This window comes from Poeciliopsis prolifica, unplaced genomic scaffold, assembly GCF_027474105.1.
Source record: "Poeciliopsis prolifica strain line A6 unplaced genomic scaffold, Auburn_PproV2 SCAFFOLD008, whole genome shotgun sequence".
Taxonomy (NCBI): domain Eukaryota; kingdom Metazoa; phylum Chordata; class Actinopteri; order Cyprinodontiformes; family Poeciliidae; genus Poeciliopsis; species Poeciliopsis prolifica.
Genome location: NW_026562383.1, coordinates 5,863,312 through 5,885,652, shown reverse-complemented (window position 1 = coordinate 5,885,652; position 22,341 = coordinate 5,863,312). Strand labels below are relative to the sequence as shown.

The following is a 22,341-nucleotide window of genomic DNA, read 5'->3' as shown; positions in this document are numbered from 1 at the left end:
ATCCGGTCATCGCAAGGCGGCATCAGGGCATCAGTCGCTCCTGACGAGATATGAGCTGCTGCACTACGAGGCGATAAAGAAAGTCACGCCGCTGGGGTCGAATCAGAGCTATTTGTCTCCGCTTGTCTGGATGTTTGCTTGTTTTACGGTGCTGACGTCGACGCCTCAAGCGGCGGCAGTGCATTTTTTAAGACGAGCGACGTCGAGATCAAGTTCCCTGCAGGCGCTTTAAACACAAAAGACATTTATAACCTTGTGCCTCAAAAAGCTATTTAGACCTCTTGAACTTTTTCACTCTGCTGCATTCGAACCACAAGCTTCGGTGTGTGTGTGTGTGTGTGTGTGTGTGTGTGTGTGTGTGTGTGTGTGTGTGTGGAGAGGGGGCGGGGGCCGGTGAGGGGGGGTGTATCATGTGACAAACCGAACCACAAATGGCGTTCATTTGGATTCATTCTCCTTACTCCGATGCCCTGAAATGAAATCCAATGTATCTGATTGAGTTGGTAATAAACCGTCTCCCTAATTACGTAGTAACTGAGTCTCTATTAATAAAGCTTTTCTATGAAATCCTCTGAGGCTTAATGTACAACCACAATCAGTGAAAGTGAAGAACACAACATACAAGCTTTGACTAAGGTTTTAGAGAGGCTTAAGGGTTAGATTTTAAGACATTGTCCATAAGCTTTGAAACTCTCACACAGCTCCGTCTAAAACTGAAAGAGAAAAGGGTCAGCTGCGAACCTGATGTGTCAAACTCGAGGCCCTGGGGCCAAATCTGGCCCACCATATTTTTTTCATGTGGCCCTCTCGACTTCAGCGGGACAACGGCGTGCTTAAATATTACTTTATCATTCAAATCAAAGCAGTTTTTATCTACTTACTGCCAGATTATATCAGTTAGTCCCTCCAGTTTCTTGCGAATTTTTGTGGAAATTTAAGCAAAATCAACAAACTCCCACACTGTTTTGTGCTAATGCAAAATTGCGAGTTTATTGCCAATTTCTTGGCAAACATTAAGAAAATCATCGGGTTTAATTGATGTTAAACTGTTTCCTGACTTGTACTAAACAGCTGCCTCAGCCTTGAATTGGTGACAAACTCCAATCCATGGTCCATACGGTGAGGAATAAAACGCTGCATTTACCATCGTACACATGTGTAATTATCGCAAGTGTTTCTAGATGAGTGCCACAAACATTTGACGTTTACTGCAAATAATCACCAAACCATTTGCAAAACCCCAGAGGAACTGATCAATGGGAAACGATGGTCAATGTAATGTAATTTTAAGAACTTATTAGTACAGAAAATAGTTTGTTCACGGGTCTTATCAATACTTTCCGGCACAACCGGCCCTTTAAGAGCAAGTCCATGGTCTTGATTTGGCCCAAAATGAAAATGACTGACATCCCCTGCACTAAGGCTCTGCTAGAAAGAGGAGCAGTAATTTCAAACGCAGCCTGGAAGTCGATGGACGAGGCCGGAAGAAATCCACAGCTCTGTTGTGAGGAGCTCTTTAAATAATAATCAAAAAAACTACTTCAATGTTTTAGTAGCACAAAAAAGACCATGCAGCAAAAACTGTAGTAAAATGGACACGTGATGCATGTCAAGCTCACTTTTTAACCTTCCAGAAAACAAACAAACAAACAAAAAAAATGTTATTAATGCAATAACTTTATGCAAAAACAGAGCAGTTTTTAATCACAAACACAGGGCGTTGTGAGAGGGCACCCTTGTCCCAGATAAATCACTTGCACACCTGCACAGCACCCCTTGGTTTCCTCTGTTTGTGATCGTCTCTGTAGCAACAGCAGTAGGAGTGCATGAATCAGTTTGTGTAAAGTGAGCGGTGAATGAACGCTGCAATCGACAAAACTGAGCAGAAGCAGACACATATTTCCTCACACTACTGTAATCATCCATAGCTGTTGACGTCACAGCATTGAGTCATATAAAAGATCAAATATGGCACGCCTGTTAAATTATGAATGTTCTTTTAGAAACAAAAAAAACACAAAAAAATCAGTTTAAATGGTGCCTTTACTTGAAGTGAGAATGATTCTTTTTGTCCCAAAGCTAACCAGCTGTCTATTAGTGAATATTAATCTTAAAATTCCTACATTTTATTGGAACAATGCCTTTTTGTTTCTTTGTTTGCTTTGTCACATTTGAAGCTGTGATGAAGATTTCCATGAGCCTTCGTGCTAATAAATCAATAATCAGCTGTTTGACTTTTATCATTCAACGGTAAGTTTGGTTGTGAGGTGAGCATTTTTAATTTAGAGTCATCAACATTAACAATGGTACAAACCATTCTTAACGAAGGTTGCATAACATACCTTCCGGTAAAAGAAATGGGGAAAAAAACCCTTCCTGAATGAATCTATAATCGTGCTTTACGCAGTTTTACATAAAGTTCACTTTGAACATTGTCTTTATAGTTAATATGGTTAAAATGAACAGAATGACTACATTGATCATCCATCCATCATGACTGCATGATGTGTTTATGAAGTTTTTATGTTTCCATTATGTAAAGCACTTTGAACTGCCTTGTTGCGGAAATGTACAACACAAATAAACTTGATTGATTGATTAAAGCCACAGGAGTTGGTTGTAGAGTTAGGCAACAGTGTTCATTCTTGATTTTTTTTTTTCCCACTATCATCACGGCGTGATGCCAAGCTGATCACGTAAAACGAATCTGTTCTTGGAAAATGACTCTCCTCCTGCCAAGCAGAGTCGGAGTAAGGCGGGAGACGTCCAGGAATGAATCGCCTAAGTCACCACAGTTCACATGATGTCATGATGTGATTTAATAAAAAACGCAAACGTCCTGCTGAGCTTTCTGACAAAGACTCACTCTGACTGATGTAATCATCAGATCAGAAGTGTAAGTTTCCAATACCTTTTTTTTTTAGAAAGTTTTCCATCAATGCTTTGTTGCATGGTTGGTTGTCAAATCATCACATTATGGGTGGAGTAAAGATTTGGCTGATGCCACACAGGAGTGTACTTTATTGGGGACATGACAACCGTTCATGTTATTGTCCAAAAACTCGCAGTTTTAGTTATTTAATATCAAATTCAAAAACACTTTACTGATCCCAGAGGGAGATGAAACGTCGTAGCTCATCTTGAGTCTTCAACGAGTTGTAAACAGCAGCTTGCATTTAAGGCAAGAATATTTACATTTTTAATTTTTTTTATTATTTAGTTTTAGCTAAGTTTGGTCAGTGAATTTTCATTTCACTTTTCCGTCTTTACCGAGAGGAAATGGGTTCAGATTGCTAAAAGAAAACAAGCGGGAAAGAGCCTTGAAGCAGTGAAGCCACAGCTTCAGATCAAGTATCAACTTGAGCCATCCCCGGATAAGATGCCGCCCTGGTCAGAGAGCCGCCTAAAACCCCCACCAACTTTAAGCAGATTCAAGGGTCACGATGGGGTTTTGCTCGGAAGTTTTCTGCTGGCTAATAAATAGAGAAGTGAAACGGGAGGTTTGCTATTTTTGCTTTTTTGCTTCTCTTTTTCTTTTACAATCTCGTAACTCCCCCAAAACAGAAGGGAACGGGAGAACTTAACCCCGGTTCCTAAAGGTCACACAAAGCAGAAAGTTTTAACCAATAACGTCATTGCGTAACCTTGTCCATTTCACATACTGACACATATCAGCGCGTACGTGTTCGCGCTCGTGCTGCTCCTCGCTCCCCGCGAGCTCACACTCGCCCTCTTTGACGCACCGCGTTCTGGACCGGGACCTCCCGCTGCCGGGGTGGGGTAACTTCCCGGCGGCACCTCGGGGTGGGGCTGGGCGTTGAAGGCGGAGGGGGGGGCGTGTGACTCCCTTTAAGTACAGCCGCTGCTCCGTCTTGGACATGAAAAAGTTCGAACTGGAGCTCGGCGCACGTCACGAGAGAAGAAATAATAAAAGAAGGGGCTTCATTCGGCAAAACTTCCAACAGCTGACACCCAGGAAACAGAGGTTTCACCCGCTGACACGAAGAGGAGTCCAACCAGGCCAGGTTCGATTCGACCCCCTTTTTTTAAATCATTATTTTTTAAATCATTATGTTTTATGTTCAGACAAAGCTGTCCTCCGGTGTCCCGCGAGGACGTAAAACCTAAAATAATGTGAAGCCTGGAAGCCTTCAGTGGAGGCTCTCAGTTTGTTCTCTGCTCTCCTCGTTCTCCAAATTCAGTTTGAAAGTCGTAGGTTAAAGTCTCTCACTTTTGGGGGTTGGAGACAGCGAGCTGCGCCTTCTCCTTCAACTTTGTTTTGTTCTTTGAAACATAGAGTGTTGTGTGAATTGCATGCATTTTTGAAAACGAGCAATTTGGTACGAAAAAATGAAGAATGAATGAATCTATCTATCTATCTATCTATCTATCTATCTATCTATCTATCTATCTATCTATCTATCTATCTATCTATCTATCTATCTATCTATCTATCTATCTATCTATCTATCTATCTATCTATCTATCCATCCATCCATCCATCCATCCATCCATCCATCCATCCATCCATCCATCCATCCACCCACCCAATCCAATCCAATCCAATCCACCACCCACCCAATCCAATCCAATCCACCAATGATCAGAATTGTACTCCAAAAATGCAGGGTACAGTCCAACTCCTAGTTGGAAAACCTGTCTCCTAGTGACTTAGAGCTCATCATAAAAAAAATTGAAAAATTCAAAAAAGGTGGAGAATTTTATACATAAGAACTGCTGAAGTTCTTAGAACTTGACACGCCGGTGCCGATAGATGCCTTGCATGTACGACTCGCGTCACCAAGCACTCGGGTCCAGTAGCTTGTCTTTGCGAAAGATGTATTGAGTTGAATGGAAGGTCAAAAGGATGAAGAGTGCTTCATTTGAACTTTGTTGTAGGTATTAATGGTTTAATTTAGTGTTATGAGTAGGAGATCGTTTTCAGCATTTTGCATAAATGTTTTGTGAATGTTCGTTTGATCTGGAAACGTTTCCAGATCTCTTCCAGTGGAGGAAGAGAGCTGCTGAACTCAGGAACTCAGATGCACACACACACACACGCGCAGGCATACATGCATTTGACCTTTGACCTCCGCTACATAGCTTTACTACCACTGCCCTTTTTCCAAATCAGCCTGCAAAGATATCTCAGAAACACTTGATACAAATATTTAAACAGAGAGATCAACAGGGGACTTGACATGTAAGTGGAGGCCGTCAGTGGATTTGTCTGTTTAAACACAGATTTGGTCTTTAGCTGGAGGCGAGCCTCTTGTTGGAAGGTAGGCATCCCAGAAATGCTTTAAATGATAACATACGAAAACAGATAATTATTGTTCAAGAGGCATCACAGGAAATCACATGTCTTCGATTAAAGAGTGACCTTTGGTCCGCTGGTTTGGAGGAAATTCCAAAAACGCACGAAAAGCAAAGCAACGCAACGCATTAAAGTGTTGAGGGCATTAAAAAAAAAAAAGTATTATCTCTCTAAGAGCCAAATCTGTTGTGTTGAAGCCAACAGGTTGATGTCTACAATCAAGGGGGAGTTTAAACATCACCAAACCAAAAATGTACTTCTTTGATGCCAGATGAAGTCACTGTGTGTGAAAGTTGGAAACAAAGTTAACCCCCATATTTGTAATTCGTTAGCATGCAGGAGACATTAAGCTTTAGATTATAACGAATCAGCCATGACTTGGCAGTAGCAATTGAGTTATTGAAGCACCACCTTTCAAAAAGAGAGGCCTGTTGTTTATACACTGGAAACGCAAAATGCAGTTGCCGCAGAAGGAAGAGCAAATCGTGCAAAGTTCTGAGAAAACTTTAGGCTCATTGCTCTAAGTAACGCCTTTGCAACGTAGGCTGTTTTGAAGTAGTGTCACAAAGTATGCCTAGAGTTCATCATGGAGGAAAAGTGGTGAGTGTAACAACGTCGATGCAGAATGGAAATCAAAAAATAGAAAGTTCTGCGTGCACTTAAAGATCTTGAGACGTTGCAGCAGCTCTCTCTCTAAAGGCATTCCTAATATTTTCCACCTTTGTTTTCTTTTGACAGAACCTCTGATTTCAGTTCAATGAACTGTTAAAACTTCTTATCTTACCGAAAGGGCCGGGCTCCTATTACTCCTTACTTCCTATGGACGCATCCATTTATTCTGTTTTGTTATTTATTTTTTTATTTTTTATTTTTTCCAAATTAGCTTAGGTTTTGTTTAATGACTAATGATGCAGTCGACTCTGTTCACTGCTTACATCTGCTCAGAATTAGACGTAAATAATTTTACAACTTTGTAAAGTCTGGATGGTTTTTGTTATATAGAAAGAATTAAATGAAAAATAGAGGCTCTCCAAATGAATCTAATCTATCAATAGCTTGCAGGCGCACTAAAAAACACCGTGATCGTGCAAAACCGCATTACTTTGCCGTTTACGTTTGTGTGCAGGCGGGGTGCGGCAAATGAAATCCAGCTGCTCATAAGAGTTATGGTAGATCACACAGGGAGTGTACGCAACAAGGTCTGCAAAATCTCTTTTAATGCCTGAGAGTCTGATTTGGATACGAAGTAATTGTGGGAAATGAAAAGACATTTGACCTTTTCATGATGTGAAAATAAATAGAGAGAGAGAGAGAGAGCTTGACAGATGTTGGCTTAATCACACAAAGTGCTGCAGAGGTGGAATGAAATGTACTGTAACAAAATGTCTACGATCCGAACTCTTTGGTCTGGTTTGTTTTTGGAGAAATGCAAACAAGCCCTCTTTTAGATTTCCTCATTATGGGGTTTTGAGTGGGGTTTGTAAATTTTGAGTTAATTGACTGTTGTTTAACAAAAAAGCAGGCGTAGCAAATCTGTGTTCAGTTAGTTTCAATTAAGTGTTTTTTTGTTTTTTGTTTTTTTTTGTCTGGAATTAAAATATAAATTTTTAAATTGACAAAAAATGTATTAATGTTTTCAGAATGCCAGGAGAGCGATTGATAGTTCGAAGCTCATCGGAAGTCGGGCGTTTCCCAGGAGCGGCCCCGCCCATTCGGGTGGAGCTGACCATTCAGAATGAAGTGGGGAAGAAGCAGGAGGAGGGAGGCTGCCGTCGCTGGCTCAGGAAGATCTGCCCGTGCTGCTGCAAGCGCCAAAACAGCGAGTCTTACGATGTCACGGATAAGGTGGAGTTCACCAAGCCCCCGATCACGACGCCCGAGCCCGCCAAGCCAAAGCCTGAGAACGGAGAAATGAAGGAATTCGGAGGTGGAGTCAAAGTCTCGTTCGACATTCTGAAATAATCGAGCAAAACCAGACTTTATTTTATTTTATTTAAGGCAAATAAATGTTTTTAAGCTCTCATCCGCCTGTTGTCTCTCAGACGTAAAGCTCTCCGTGTGCTCGGTGGACCTCCTGAGCTCCAAGAGCGGCGCGAACAGGACGGAGCATCACACCGATCTATACCACGGGGACGAGCTGATCATCCGTAGAGGACAGACCTTCCAGATGGAGATAGAGTTCAACAGGCCTTTCAGTCCTGACACGGATAAGATACACTTGGAGCTGAAAACAGGTAGTTTAAAAAAACTAAACAAAAGATGAAGAAATATTACTGTAGTGGGGCCTCCAAGGTACAAACTGAATCTCTCTGGTTCCTTTTCCCAAACTTATTGACAGTGGCCCCAGCTTTGATAGGGCCACTGTATCAAAGCTGATACAGTGGAGATGGCGTTATCATCTCCATAAAGATGATAACGCAAAGTTATAAAACCTTAATTGCAGCTCAGTGGGGCAGAAAGCTGAGCAGCAGTCTGCTGCTTTGCCTGAAGGCAGCAGTTTATAGAGAGGGAGTGAAGAATCTCTGGAAACGTACACAAACCTGTTCCTGCAGGAGAAGGTGAAAGCAGTTAAATTGTTCTTCTTTGCTCCCATCATTATCTTCTATAAACCCCTCTTCTAATCTTCAGCGTCTCAAACAAATGTGAATCTAAATTCTGTCTACTGTAGCAGAGTGTGAGTTCGGAAGTCGTTGAATATCTCTGTTTTGTTTCTGTTGATCGCCAGGCGATTTGGCCTCAATGTTTGGTCTTATCTTCATTGCCTCCACAAATGAGTTCCGCCGCTGTAAAATCGACTGATTTGGCAGATGCAGTGGTATGAAAAGCAGTGGACTGAACACACAACCTTGAGGAACCCCAGTTTGTCAGATAATAGGGAATTGGAGATCCTGTTTTCAGTGTGGAGTGACTGATTCTCTCAACCGGGAAGTTCAGAAAACCAGTGACCGAGTGGCAGTGTTTCGGGTCGAGAGGAGACATTTTTCTCTTAGATGAGTGGGTATTACTCAAAACCACCCCTCGAAACAAAAACAGCCAGTTCTCTGCCACAGTTTACTAAAATGTCATAGCTGTTGTATTTGAAATTTGACCATAATTGTGCACTAGTTTGTGGGACTCAGTGGGTGGTAGCAGCACAAAACAATACAAAGTTAAAGAAAAAAAAGTTTTTCTATTGCATGTGTGACTAGCTTTATCTGCATGTGAACTTATACTCTCAGTGAGCTCAGCACATGTACAATGTGGTCACTATGTATAACCACCACATGCATAATGAGCTGCAGTCGAACCAGAGCCGCAGCACAGCATTTGGATTCCACCCAACCATTCCTCTGAGTTAACAGTTTCCAGACCTCTGGACACCAGAACCCTCCCTCTGGAATTTACCATCCTCATAGTACACACTTGGAAATAACCTGCCATTACATCACTGCACAGCACTGATTTGCTGTCAACCACGGCTTAGATAACTACCACAATTTTCTCAGTTGCATTCGAAGGGGATGTTTTTACAGCAAGTGGTCAACTCGGCTCGAGTTTCTAAATTCTGGGCAACTGGACAGAGGTTGAATTTTTATTTATTTTTCTTTTGTTTTGTGAGTGAAGTTGTTTCTTCAGATAAGACATTGTGTTTTCTATTAGATTTCCTTTTTGCGTAAATATTCATTGGGAGGAGAGGAAGGGCAAGGAGTCCTGAAGGCAGTCAGATGGGGAACAATGGCTTCTCTATAAAGTTAGTGCAAGAGTCAAATGAATATGATCCCCTAGCTGAGTAACAGAGTTAAGGCTTTTATTGCTAAGTGCTTCAGAGAGGCTAGTGGGCTTTTTTGTGGCCAATAAGAAAAATTCAGGTCACAAAAAAAAAAAAAAAAACTAAAAAAAAACTTTAAACAAGTTTTGTGCTTTGTTTTCCAAATGGAAATAAAAAACTGCCTTGGAGGAGTTTTAGGCTTAAAGGTTTGTTTGCTTCAAAACGTTGTGCACAGCTGGGAGAGGCTGGGATGCAGATGGTGGATTGGAGTTTACTGTTATCAAGCAGAACTCCCTGACTTTTACATTTATTTTTTCAACTTGAAGCTTCTGTTATCTGTCTCTTCTGTGATGCAGTTTATTGCAGTTTATCAAAAGGAGAAACTTGGCTGCAATCTCAAAGGGAAGGGGAAAAAAAGAAAGCATCTTAAGCGAAATTGTGAAAAACTGGCTTATTTTCTTACATGGTAAATATGTTACAATAGAACTGGCAGAATGCCATGAACCATTTGAACCTAAAGAAGAGTATCAGAATGATAAGAGACATGCAGCAGAATACCATCCTGGGGAGTCACCAAATCTCCACAGCAACCATTAGATGCTAGATACAATCATATTTAATGCATCAGAAGATGGAATCCCTTGAGGTTTGTTTGTAAGACTAAAAGTACCTTATACAAGTTATAACCCTTAAGCAGGTCTTAAACATGCTTTTCATTGGACCATATTTCTTTGAGATGTTTTTTTAAATATATATTTTATTGATCTGGAGTGATATTCTAATCTTAAATGTCTTGTTTTCATCTACTGGAAGTGGAGAATCAACATCATTGACAGAAACGAAGGCTTCAACACATCAGTCCGTGTGCTTCTCGCGATCGGTTGATCTACAGAAATAAATTAACTTTGTGTTTATTTTATTAATGTGTAAAATGCAGCTATTTTTCAAACATGCCAATCTGAAGCCAACAAAATATATTCGGTCTTGTGTCTCGTAGGTCCCTTGCCTATTGTGTCTAAAGGAACCCACGTCATCATTCCTCTGGTGGAGCACCTGGAGGACGAGCGCTGGGAGGCCAAGGTCACAGAGCAGACCTGCAACAAGGTCAAGCTGTCCGTGAACTCCCCGGCCAACGCCGTGATCGGCCTGTTCGGCCTCACCGTCACGACTCAGTCGGCGAAGGACGAGGAGCCGACGGTTCACAACCCCGGCAAGGACATCGTCATCCTCTTCAACCCTTGGTGTGAAGGTAAGAGGTTAGATGGTGAGGGAGGGAGGAACGGGGCAAAGGGTTCGCAGGGAGGAGTGGTAGAAAAGTGGAGGAGAGGAGGAAGACAAGGAAGGAAATGAAAGGCAGCTTCAGCCTGCGTGCCTGGAAAAAAGAAATCTGTGAAATGTTCTAGAATAGTGTTGTTACTATATCATTTCTGCGCTGCTACGAGAACATTTTAATCAGACTGACAGCAAATACCTGAAGAAAATACTTGACTGTTTGGACATTTAATCTCCGAGTACTGACATGGAGTCTCAGACGAGTGAGAAAGGTTAGCAGAGTGTGTGTTGCTGTCCGTCAAGCAGCAGCTACACATGCGGCATGACTGTGAGTAAGAATGTGAGTTATGTAACTCCCTTGGCCGTGATACAAAACTTTTGGCTCACTTGGTTGGGCCTCTTAAGCGCGGCTACGTTTGAGATCGAAGCAAGTTTGCTTTTGTGGAAAAACGGACCATAAGGTGCCACATGTACACACTCCCTCACATTAAAAAATACTGTTTCCTCAACAGACAACATAGCCAATCTCATGTGCAATTAATTTGATATGTAAATGGAGCAACTTTGGAAAATATGTTCTTTATCCGGGATGAGCCTGAAATTGAAGTGCTTTGCAAAGTATCCACACCCCTGGAATTGTTTTATTTATTTATTTTTTCACAGTTTGCCTCCTTGCCGTCACAATGTAATGTATTATGGACACACAATTTTGTCGCTGTTGTGTCTGCTGTGTTATGTGACGCTTTTTCTTCACCAAACCTTCAAGACCTTCAATGGAAAAACTGCACTTACATTCACATTAAATTCCACACAGGTGGAATCGATTTACAAATTCCTTTTATTGGGCAGTCAGCCTGATTTCATTTAGGGGCATTGCATGATTGGGGGCTGACAGAAAATACACCTCGCAACATGAGTGTGGATGAATTCTTGTTTTGGTCTACTTTAGGCTAGATGAAATTCCTCTGAGGCACAGAGTGTCAGGACTGGTTACTCTTAAAATATTTCACTTGTTAAATTTAGGCTAGCTGGTTTTATTGAGAGTTCGGTGTGAGTGTGTGTGTGTTGCTGCGACGAGCACGGTAAACACACCTTTAAATCAGAGCGAAGGAGGAAAGCGCAATTGTGCCGTGTGGGTATTTTTTATTGCCGCCTTTCGGGCGTCTGCGGGACAACCGGAGATTAATGCTTTTGCTCTCCGACTCATTCCAGCATTTCAATGAGCCCCCCAGTTTCTGCTGTTAAATCGAGGCGCTTAATGACGCGGTGCTTCAGAATGTGGTTTTCTCTGAACTCCTCCCTCTGACTGAGTCGAGAAGGAGAACCGAAACGTAAATGTTCCAAAAGGGGATTGAAAATATCAATTCCTTACATATTGAAAAAAGGATGGTAGACCGAAAGGAAGCCCACGGTAACTCTGGGCAACGGCAGAGATGCACCTGTCAGGTGGAGGAATCTGATGACAAGACAATTCACAAATCTGGCCCTAATGGAAGAAAGACAAACACAAAGCCATTATTGTAAAAGAAGAAGAAAAAAAAACTTTCTGTTTAATATTAAGTTTCCAAAATGAATTGTGCACCTAGGATCTACAGTGGAATGACTTAGATCAAACAAATGTGTTAGAATGGCCCAGTCAAAGTCTTAATTTAGCTTTAATCTGACTCTCTGATAAGATTGGACTGGTTTTGAGCTGTTTTTGCAAAGTTAATGGACTAGGAATTCAATTTTTAGATTTGAAGTTCTCAATACAATCATTTGCCAATTTCACATATCAGACCAAAAAAAAAGAAGAAGAAAACTATAAATAAATTTTTATTCTGTAACGCTGTACTGTGCTCTGTTGGGCTATCACATAAAAATCCAAATACAATACATTAACGATTGTGGCAGAAACATCTCAAAGTGTGGAAAAACTTTGGGTCTCTTTCTATAAACCCACTTCCACAGTGTTAAATCTCCCTTTAGCTATGGCTCTAAAACTCCTAGCGCTTATTATTTTATTCAGAGGAGAAAAGAGAATGAGCTTCATTGTTTACTGGACTGGGTTTGGTAAATGATCCGTGCAGAATATTTGAAGGAGAGAAGAACATCTCCAGTGGAGCAAACTTTAAAAAAAACAGAACAAACAAACCTGAGTTTGATATAAAAAGAATAAAAAGCTGTCTTTCATTGTGGTTTTGCTTCCTTTGGAGGCGAGCCCAATCCACTTCTCTCCCTTCCAATCTCTTCTTCCTAAACCCAAGCTCTCCCTCATGATCATAAAAAAGTCCAAATCCAACAATTACTGTATAAAATGCCACGGGGCTGAGTCCAGAGTGACCCGTGCAGCTGGGAAAAACCTGCTTTTTATCACATCCATGTGTATTTCCTGCTTTTTTATTTTATTTTTGATATTTGTTGACCTGAACCTCACTCCCTTCAATCCTGTTTTTGAGCCTCCTCCTTCACATCCTCCTGGATGTTTCTTCCCACATTCTGGGAATTGTGTTTTTTTTTTTCCCATAAGAAGTGAAAATGAAAACAGTCACAACTGACAGATCCTGCACTTTCACCTCTGCATGCTTTCTCTTTTAAAAGTCCCGAACACACACTGGGTTATTCTTTGCCCCCCTTCCCTCCCTCTCTCTTCCTGCTCCTCTCTAAACTCCCAAACATAACTTCCCCTTTTTCTCCCAGTTGTCTCCCGTGACTGTTCAATCTCTTTTACTCTCATGTCGTCTCCCCCCCCCAATACCCGTGTTTAATCACACAGCTGATAACAAGGGAGGAAAATAAAAGTTGGAAAAAGAGGTATCTCATGTGAAGTGGCCCACGCCCAAGTTTGTGGCGCAGACTTCTGTCCAAACAGGCCGTTTCCCATAAGCCACAGAGGGCCCCGCACTGCAAGGTCCATGGATTCATTGTGTTTCTTAACCGTTTCCTGACCATGGGGATAAAATGGGAAAAAAGACCACATTCTTAAGTGGTTTGATCAATGGTTGTTGATAAAACCGGAGATTTCGGGTCGTTTCCGTGAACGCTCGTAACTGATCCTGCTGGATTGGAGGAAATCTGAAAACTGCCAGCTGCATTTCCTCAAGTCTTAACAGTTGCAGTAATAGCTTCATATCTCATGGGTTTATTTCTCCAGAGGATACTGTGTTCCTGGATGACGAAGAGCAGAGGAAGGAGTATGTGCTGAATGACACCGGGAGGATTTACTACGGGACAGAGAAGCAAATCGGAGCCCGCACGTGGAACTTTGGGCAGGTACGGACTCGAAGCTTGTCTTTATGAAGGACTCCAGCACTCTGAGCCTGTAAGGGCTCTCCCATCTGCTGTAGCTTTAAAATAAAGTGGAACATTTTTGGAAATTTTCCACATGGCCCTCAAAACAGAGCATGCTGTTCATCTGTCAGGCCCTGATAAGTATGAGAGCAACAGAATGGCTTATGGAGAAGTAGCGTTAAAGCTACTTCAACTCCAGCTGAGAGCAATTTCCAATTTTTAGAGGCAACAAAAAACACATTTCTCTCTTTTTTTAACAAGTAAAATTTGGAGAAGGGTGGAGTTAATTTGTATTCAGTCTCCTTGAGTCAAAAACGTTTTCAAGCCACTTTTTGCTAAAATTATAGCTGCAGGTCTTTACATATTCAAACACGCCCCAGACTGGCCATAGAGCATCACTGGCAAACAATTTGGACCATTTTAGATCTGGTCCTTTTCCAGTTTGCTCTGATGTTCTGACTCCGACCCAGTCCCAAGCTAACGAAAAACAGTATCATTCTCCATTCGCCATTGTTGCACCATGTTGGTGATGTACTTTTCAAATTTTTGTGTGAACAGATTTTGCTACACACACCTCCCCCACCTTCACAATTTCTTCACTCCATTGCATCTTGTCGATTGACCACAATAAACTCTGATACGTTACAACCTAATTTTTATTCTGTGGTTATGTATCACTGAACAGGAAGTCCAAGTTGTTGGAAATTAATCTCGCTTTTTTTTTTAATTCCTTTTGCTAGTTTCATGAGGGAATCCTGGATGCATGTCTGTTCGTCTTGGAGAAGAGCGACATGCCTCCATCCGGCCGCGGGGATCCGGTCAATGTGGTCAGAGTCGTATCTGCCATGGTGAGCAAAATGCATGCAGCATACACAAGAACATGGGATTACAATGAAGGCAAATGGAAAGGGCGCAAACAAAATTGTGTTTTCAGATAAACGCCCAAGACGACTATGGAGTCCTGGTTGGGAACTGGTCAGGGAACTACTCTGACGGCGTCTCTCCTGCAGCGTGGAGCAGCAGCGTGGAGATCCTGAGGAAGTACCACTCCTCCGCAGGAGTACCCGTGAGATATGGCCAATGCTGGGTCTTCTCTGGTGTCACTACATCAGGTGAGAGAGAGAGTGCAAGATAACATAGAAGCTGCACTAGAGGGCAAAGAGGGGTAGAGTGGGCAAAAATTGTACTAAAGTTACATATTTTCAACATGTTTTTACTAAAGTACTAGAAAAAAGTAGCCATCCAATAAATGTCTCAAGTAAGAGTAAAAAAAAGTGTTTTGGAAAAAAAAGGCTACTCAAGTACTGGTGAAAACAGTAACCATTTAATATTTAAAAATTACATGAACAGATGCACCACGGTATAAAGTTATGTGGAAATGTTGGTATTTTAAAGATCAAAATGAAATTAATTTGACGAAATAACAAAGTCAGGCAAAGGAAGCATTTTTTTTCCAAATCTGTTTCTTTCTGTATAAAACCTGAACAAAAACTGCACATTTGTGTGTCTGCGTCTGGCAAATAATTGGTTAAGATAAACTTGTTCTTCATTTGGTGAAGTTACTCACAGTGGGAAGAGAATCCAGAAATTTTACTCAAGTAAGAGTAGCAACATCAATAAAATAATAAATAAAAGTGAAAAGTACAGCACAGTAAAGTATTCCACCCCCAAAAAATCTACTCCAGTAAATGAAACTGAGTAGTTATCACTCAACTCTGCTTGTGGGTGTGTGTGTGTGTAGGAGACTGTAGGGAGTGTTTGAACCAGAGCGGAAAGGGAAAGTTGCTTGCAGGCATCTGGACGGAGCGGGCCGTGCGTGTTTTTTTGGAGTCTGAAGAATCTCGAGAGGATCTTGAGCCGATGCCTTCTTGAATCCACCAGCTCAAACAGTCAACTCGATTAAGAAACCAAATATTTTTTCTGATCTTATCAGGCCCTATGATGAGCTCTTCCTGCAACTCTGCGCGTGCATTCAGGGAACCTCACATGATAGCTCGCCGACTTTAGCAGGCTGTAGCTCATCTATAGCCTAAATTCCTGAGACACCTGCTACTTTTGTCACAAACTGAGCTACATGTGTTGCCTTCATTCAGTCAAAATAATAAAGTTCCCTCTGCAAAATCTGCAAAAATTACATGCAGCATTACAATCTTTGCACTCGTTTCAGATCAACGACAAAGTGTACTTGCAAATGTCATTTTTGACACATCCTCTGTCTTTTGTTTTCAGTGCTGCGGTGCCTTGGCATACCCGCCCGCAGCGTGACCAACTTCCAGTCGGCTCACGACACCGACGTGTCCCTCACTACGGATGTTTACTTTGACGAGAACATGGAGCCAATTGACCACCTCAACAGTGACTCAGTCTGGTAAGATAATGAGCCTTTCACTGACCGGTCATCATTCTATACATCCATCCCATAAGAACATGTGTGAAAGTGCCAGCTGCTAGATACATACCTCTGGAACAGGCTTTAAATTTAGGACCTCTGCAAAAGCACTCCTCTTACTCTGGAATGCTTAAGTGCAATCATGTGCTTTAGTTATTTGCAGCTCATTACAACCCACAGGACCCGATGTTCTGTGTGATCTTTACTAATATTCCCCCATCCAAATAAAGCAAAATAATCCTGGGGGAAAACAAAAAAAATCCCCCTTCATTTCCTCCACGGATGATTTATGGAGAAAATTGGGTTGTTTTCGCCACAAAGCAACCAGATATCCAGTCAATCCATTCCCAGCGTTTGCATGTTCTGATGTTTCTGATGTGTGATGAAAGCTGCTTTTTAATAAGCCCTTCATCCCTAACAACCAGAAAGAAAGAAAGATTATCAAAATAACCGTCTTTGGTTTATCTGCGCTCAAACCTTCTGTTTCCAAAAACCCTGTTTTTAAAACAGTCAAATTAACCAAAGGTGCGAAAAGTGAAAAGCCCACTTTATGAATAACAATGCTTCGGTTTCGTAATGACGGAGCTAAGTGTACTCTCTCCAACTGGGAAATATTTTCGGCTGCAGGAATTTCCACGTATGGAATGATTGTTGGATGGCCAGACCGGACCTGCCCCCTGGCAACGGAGGGTGGCAGGCTGTCGACTCCACACCCCAAGAGACGAGCCAGGGCACCTTCCGCTGCGGCCCAGCCTCTGTCAGCGCCATCCGCTCCGGTCATGTCTACCTCAAACATGACACGCCTTTTGTCTTTGCTGAGGTAAGCGGACTTTTCGTAAGATCCCGATTGCAAACAGAATCTTCAAAGGATTTGCAGATAATCTCTTTGCTTAGAGAAACTTGTTATTGCAATTTTACAGCCAATATTTGGTGCTGTTGGTAAGGAGATGCCAGTAAACATCTCCTTTAGCGGATTTAAGGATCATCTAATTGAATCAAACACATTGTGATTAATATCTCGAGCCTCCAAGCTCTACACAAATGAGCATTAAATAGTGTTTTTTCAGAGTTCAGCTTGATCATCAATTTTTAAAGCTGATCATTCTTTTTTGGGATTTGACTCTCAGGTGAACAGTGACAAAATCTACTGGCAGAGGAACCTTGATGGTACTTTCAGTCAGATCTACAGTGAGAAGAAAGCCGTCGGGCACTGCATCAGCACCAAAGCAGTGGGCTCTGATGAGCGTGACGACATCACACACCTGTACAAACATCCAGAAGGTACTGAAAAGCATGTTTTACTTTAACCATATCAGTTTAATATTACAGTCCTAAAGCTGGACTGAATAATTTCAACAATATCTTTTTCTATCATAAAATGATTGTTTTCAAAAAATTGTTTTCTCTCCGGAGATTTCTCCCAAACTACTAAAAATGTGTATCGCTGTCTGCCTTTTTTGTGTGTACGACTTCTGGTGTAAATTTACACGATCTTGTTCACTTACCTCTTGTGTATGTTTCCTGGGCAGAGTCTGAGGAGGAGCGCATTGCGGTGGAGACAGCTTGTCGGTATGGCAGCAAGCCAGACGTCTATTGCGCTCCTGCAGCCGAGGATGTGAACGTGGAGGTGAAGATTGACGGCGAGGGGCCGAGGATGGGCAACGACGCCAAGCTGAGCATTGTGGTAAAAAACCAGAGCTCCCAGCCCCGCCAGACAACTCTACACAGCCAGGTGGCTGTCATGTACTATACTGGTGTGCTGAAGAACGCTATAAAGAAGGACAAGATTCCTGTGGAGCTTTTGCCCAATGAAGGTCTGATTTTCTTTTCACAGTACTTTTTTATGTTGTTAGTTAAAAAGTGGTGTTTTTTCAAATCTGCAACAAAAGTGGGGGCTTGTCCGGGATTTTATGTTATAATAATGATTGAGTCCTGCCACATTTTTTAGTGTAATAACAACTGATGAGCTATTCTAAGATGTTTTCCTATCCAAGTACTACACATGCCTAAATAATTTCAGCTTTCAAGAGCAGAGTAGAGCATTTGGGCTAACCATGTTATGGTGATAAATTTAACGTACATGAAAGGTTCTGTCATGTGATTGTGAATGCCACTAAGTTATGTTGTACATAGTATGTAAGGTGTGTGCAGCAATAAAATATATAAAAAATATTTTCTGTTGGTCATAAATGACAAAGTGAAAAAGTTTACTCTAGGATCAAGAGAATGTTGATATACAACTATAGTACTTTGGTAAGTCAGACTAAATAGTTTGCGATTCAAATTTCTCTTTAGAGTCAGCTCAAAGTAGCTAACATAGTAGCTAAAAAAAAGCTCCTGGCTGATAGAAATATGTATTGACAAACATTTTATTTTTGAAATTTGAGAGTGTTCAGTTGGTAAAAATGTATCTTCCTCTCCACACACAGAGAAGATTATTGAATGGGTTTTGCCATACCAGCAGTACCAGAACCAGTTAGTGGACCAGGCTGCTCTGATGCTGACACTGTCTGGAAGAGTCAATGAAACCAAGCAAGTGTTGGCCAACCAGACAACCTTTAGGCTGCGCACGCCTGACCTCCAGATTACGGTACAATCTCAATTTGTATTTGCATTTCTTTTTAAGCCAAGCATGGCAAACACAAATTCAGTTTCCCCGTTCCATTCAGTTCCTTTTCTTTGATGAATTTCTACTTCATTTTTTTATTTTTTTTTTTTAAACAGCCTCTGGATGAAGCTGTGGTTGGTAAGCCGATGTCAGCAAAGATTACCTTCACCAACCCGCTGTCACGTATACTGAAGGACGTCGTGTTCAGGGTGGAGGGCCTGGGCCTTCAGAAGGGCCATGAAGTGGTCATAGGGTAAGAAGACTTTGTTTTTTTTTTCAGTATCTCTTTCTTTTTACCATTATTTTTTCTCTCTTTGACTAACGTTTGATGTCTCCTTGCGTGTCTCAGTGATGTCGGAGGCCGAGCTACAGTAACAGTGACGGAGCACTTCATCCCCACCCAACCTGGACCCAGGAAACTGGTGGCGTCGCTTGACTGTAAACAGCTAACACAAGTGCATGGAGTAGCTGACATCGTGGTTCACGAACAATGAGAACTTCTCACTCTACAAAGCGTGCTAAGTTCCTGTACCGTAAGCAGTCCGATTTATTTTTTACTGCTACAAATTTACACAATTTTGCCATTGTGAACAATGAAACGGCGATTAACCACTGTAGCACTATCAGTATTATTATTATTACTATTTTTTTATTTATCTGTTATATATGTAACACTTCTGCTGTTCTCTGGTGGTGCATGGAGAAGGCATTGAATACATGCAACCCAAAACAGAGGCTTTGATTAACCAGTATTAAATATGTAAGCCTATTTTAGTGGAATGTAAAACACTGAACTAAAACTTGTGAAGGTTCACAGTGGGGCCACTCTGTGGTTATGTAAATAACGTCTTTGTGTGTTGTTCATTTAGAACGTCTTAATGCGAAAGTTACCGACAAAATGAACTTCTCACGGCTCAAACGAAGGGAGAACCGAGCGTATGCAAATTATTGACGCTTTTTTCCCCCCCTCAGATATCTGCTAACACTTTCTTTTCTTTAGTATTTTAAACCGCGAGCAGACAAAAACAAACTAAAACGGTTAACCAAAGACGGGAGAAATCAAGGCTGGAGTTGAAATTTTCGTGCCTCTTTTTTCATCAGAACGTTCCGAGCCAGAGCCGTAGATAACCTTCGTTTGACTGCTGAATTGCAAATCATTTCCCCTCCAGAAGATATTCTGGATTTCCTGTGTGCCTCTCCATCATCTGGTTACAATAACACATGACATCTTTGTCACATATTGCGGATAACTTGCTCATTCAAGCAGAAACCGCAACGACCGGCGTGCAGAAGAATATCAGGGAAGGGCACGAACCTGGCTTTGGTTGAGTATGTCTGTCTTTATCTCAAAACTTTATGTCTTCATTTAGATTTACTGCAGTCAGGGCTGCTTCCCTTTTTCTGCACCTAGATTATTGTCTGTAAACTGAGATTGTGCCAAAAATGCTTTGGTTTTAAAAGATTTGCGATTGGCCAAACGGCCATCAGTGCCAATTCACACATGCCAGACAGCAGCTCAGCCATGTGTTAGCGTGCGATTGCACAGAACAGGAACAATGCGATTCAGTAGCGGTATTAGTGATTAGACCAGCGGCTTTGGTTTTTTTCAGGTGGATTTTAAAAAGAAGCTGAGCAAAAGGAGAAAATCAAAAGAATATCAGATTTGTTACCGCAGAACAATTTGTGAATGAGCTTTTTGTAGCAACAGTAAATCTTGTGCAGGAACATAAACTTAAACAAAGTCTGAACATATTGGTTTGTGATATGTGATGATTTTTCTTTTCTTTTTTTTTTTGTCTGAGACCTGAGTCATGCATAATTCTAAAAAAAAAAACAGCTTTTGACATAAGTTTGCATCCAGAATCCTTGTTTTTCTCAAAATGTCTTCCTGTTGTGGCCTCTTAAACTGTCGCACTCAGTGCACAATGTGAAGAAAACTGTCTGTCCTAATATTATTTATCTATGTTATCTGTCTGGGAGGTTTTGTATCATTTTGTTGTGACAATAATAAAGTTCACTAAAATTTTGACAAGGCCTTTTTCAATTTTTTTTTTTTTGCCTTTTAAACAACACTATAGAACTATGCCTCTCAGAGGAAACATCCAAGCACCTTTTTGCATTCTAACAACTTTTTTTTCGCTACACCATTTTTTATGTTCATCTTTTGTCATTACAGATTTTTTTTTTTTATTTAAAAAAAGCAACATTACGACGGGATTACTCAGCAGGGAGCATGGCAAGTTGAAACAGGCGGCAGGCCTGAGCTGCATCTCATAGTTGATGTAATCCCAAACGCTTTGGTCTTTACATCATCAAAGCACACATTCAACACAACAAAGCTTTATCAGATCTTAGAAGGGAGATTTTTTTTTTTAATGAACACGCACCAAATCTGGTCTATGATGAACCCTAGAAAAACTTCAGCCGCTATCCACACAGTGAGACATGGTGATGTCATGATGAGGTTTGGTTGCTTTTCTTTAACATACGACATAAAATCTATTAATGGAGATAAAAGCAACATGTTGACTAAAGTGTCTGATCACATATGAACGTCACACTTATTTTTGTTATGCTCTTACTTCAAGTTGCTATGTCACATATAACCATAATAAAACACGTTAAGGTTTGTGGTGCTTCAGTGAAACAGATGGCAAGAAATATCACGAGGTGTATAAAGCTTGCAAAGAACTGTAGCTCCAGTATGGCTGTCAAATGAATGCTACGAGTGGAGTCTGTGTGTGAATTGTCCTCTGTGTCTTTGGCCGACAAACTAAAGACAAGGAAAAAACAAAAATAGACCAACCTGAATGGATTTTGACGGCGGTCCTTGCTCAGGCGCCTGCTTTCAGTCGTTTCTCCAGTCTTACTAACCCAGAGTGAAATCAGGGTTGTGAAATGAACCTAAGACATAATTAAATTTTTTCCTAGTTTAACATGAGTTTCCCGATACTAATTGAGATTTATATTTTATTTTAGAATCTAATTAGACCATGTTTTTACATTTCAATGACTCTAGAGGCCGGTTTTCAGATATTAAAAACAACCCTGCGGGTCTCTGCAAAGGACACAAGTGGATTGGCCAACAGTCCTCTCTTGGGAGTTTTTTTTTTCTTTAAAGATATTGCTTCTGACTCGTCTTAATTTCTAATGAGTTCATCCTCTGACCTCACTCTGACCTCTGCACCAAACTTAATGAAGGTAAGTGCTAGATTCTCACTGACAGAAAGGCAGGCTGATTGAAGCGAAGCGACGTCTCTGCCAGCGCGTCTCAGACACGGCGGCGCAGAGCAAGACGCGTTGACACAAAACGAATTCGCAATGAGGCCTTGACCAAACCGCCGTGACTTTGGGTGAGAAGGGCTGAGTGGTGGGAGGCATTACTGTCTGTGACAGCTTGTGGCAAATAAGGGGAAACTGTGTGAAATAATCTTTGAAAGCCTGTTGCTCATCCAAGTGCAGTCACGTGAAAATAAGTTGTTTTTTTTTCAGGATTATGTGGAACAATTCAAGTATAACAACAAAAACTGATCTTTTAATTTTTATTTTAAATTCGACATCTGTGTGTATTTTGGTTTTACAAATCAAAACAAGGCCGATTTTTGTGTGCAGCAACGTCACAGAACGATTTAGCCATCAATATTCGAACAGTTCTTTAGTTGAACACTGAATCAGTTCCGAGTCAGAGCCGGTGAAAAGTAGGACCTGATGGAGAAATGGGGGGGGAAACGCACACA

General features: G+C 41.3%; 1 protein-coding gene across 1 annotated transcript; it reads left to right on the top strand.

Annotated features, from left to right (window-relative positions):
* The first annotated feature begins 3,785 nt into the window (after positions 1-3,785).
* tgm1l1 (transglutaminase 1 like 1) lies at positions 3,786-20,630 on the top strand. The gene is made up of 14 exons (XM_055033396.1): positions 3,786-4,025; positions 6,958-7,244; positions 7,360-7,551; positions 10,063-10,314; positions 13,471-13,589; positions 14,348-14,455; positions 14,542-14,719; positions 15,837-15,975; positions 16,624-16,816; positions 17,124-17,277; positions 17,526-17,810; positions 18,426-18,586; positions 18,721-18,857; positions 18,954-20,630. The coding sequence occupies exons 2-14, from the start codon at positions 6,959-6,961 to the stop codon at positions 19,096-19,098; spliced, it is 2,349 nt and encodes a 782-aa protein (XP_054889371.1). The 5' UTR covers positions 3,786-4,025; position 6,958; the 3' UTR covers positions 19,099-20,630.
* Positions 20,631-22,341: the final 1,711 nt, after the last annotated feature.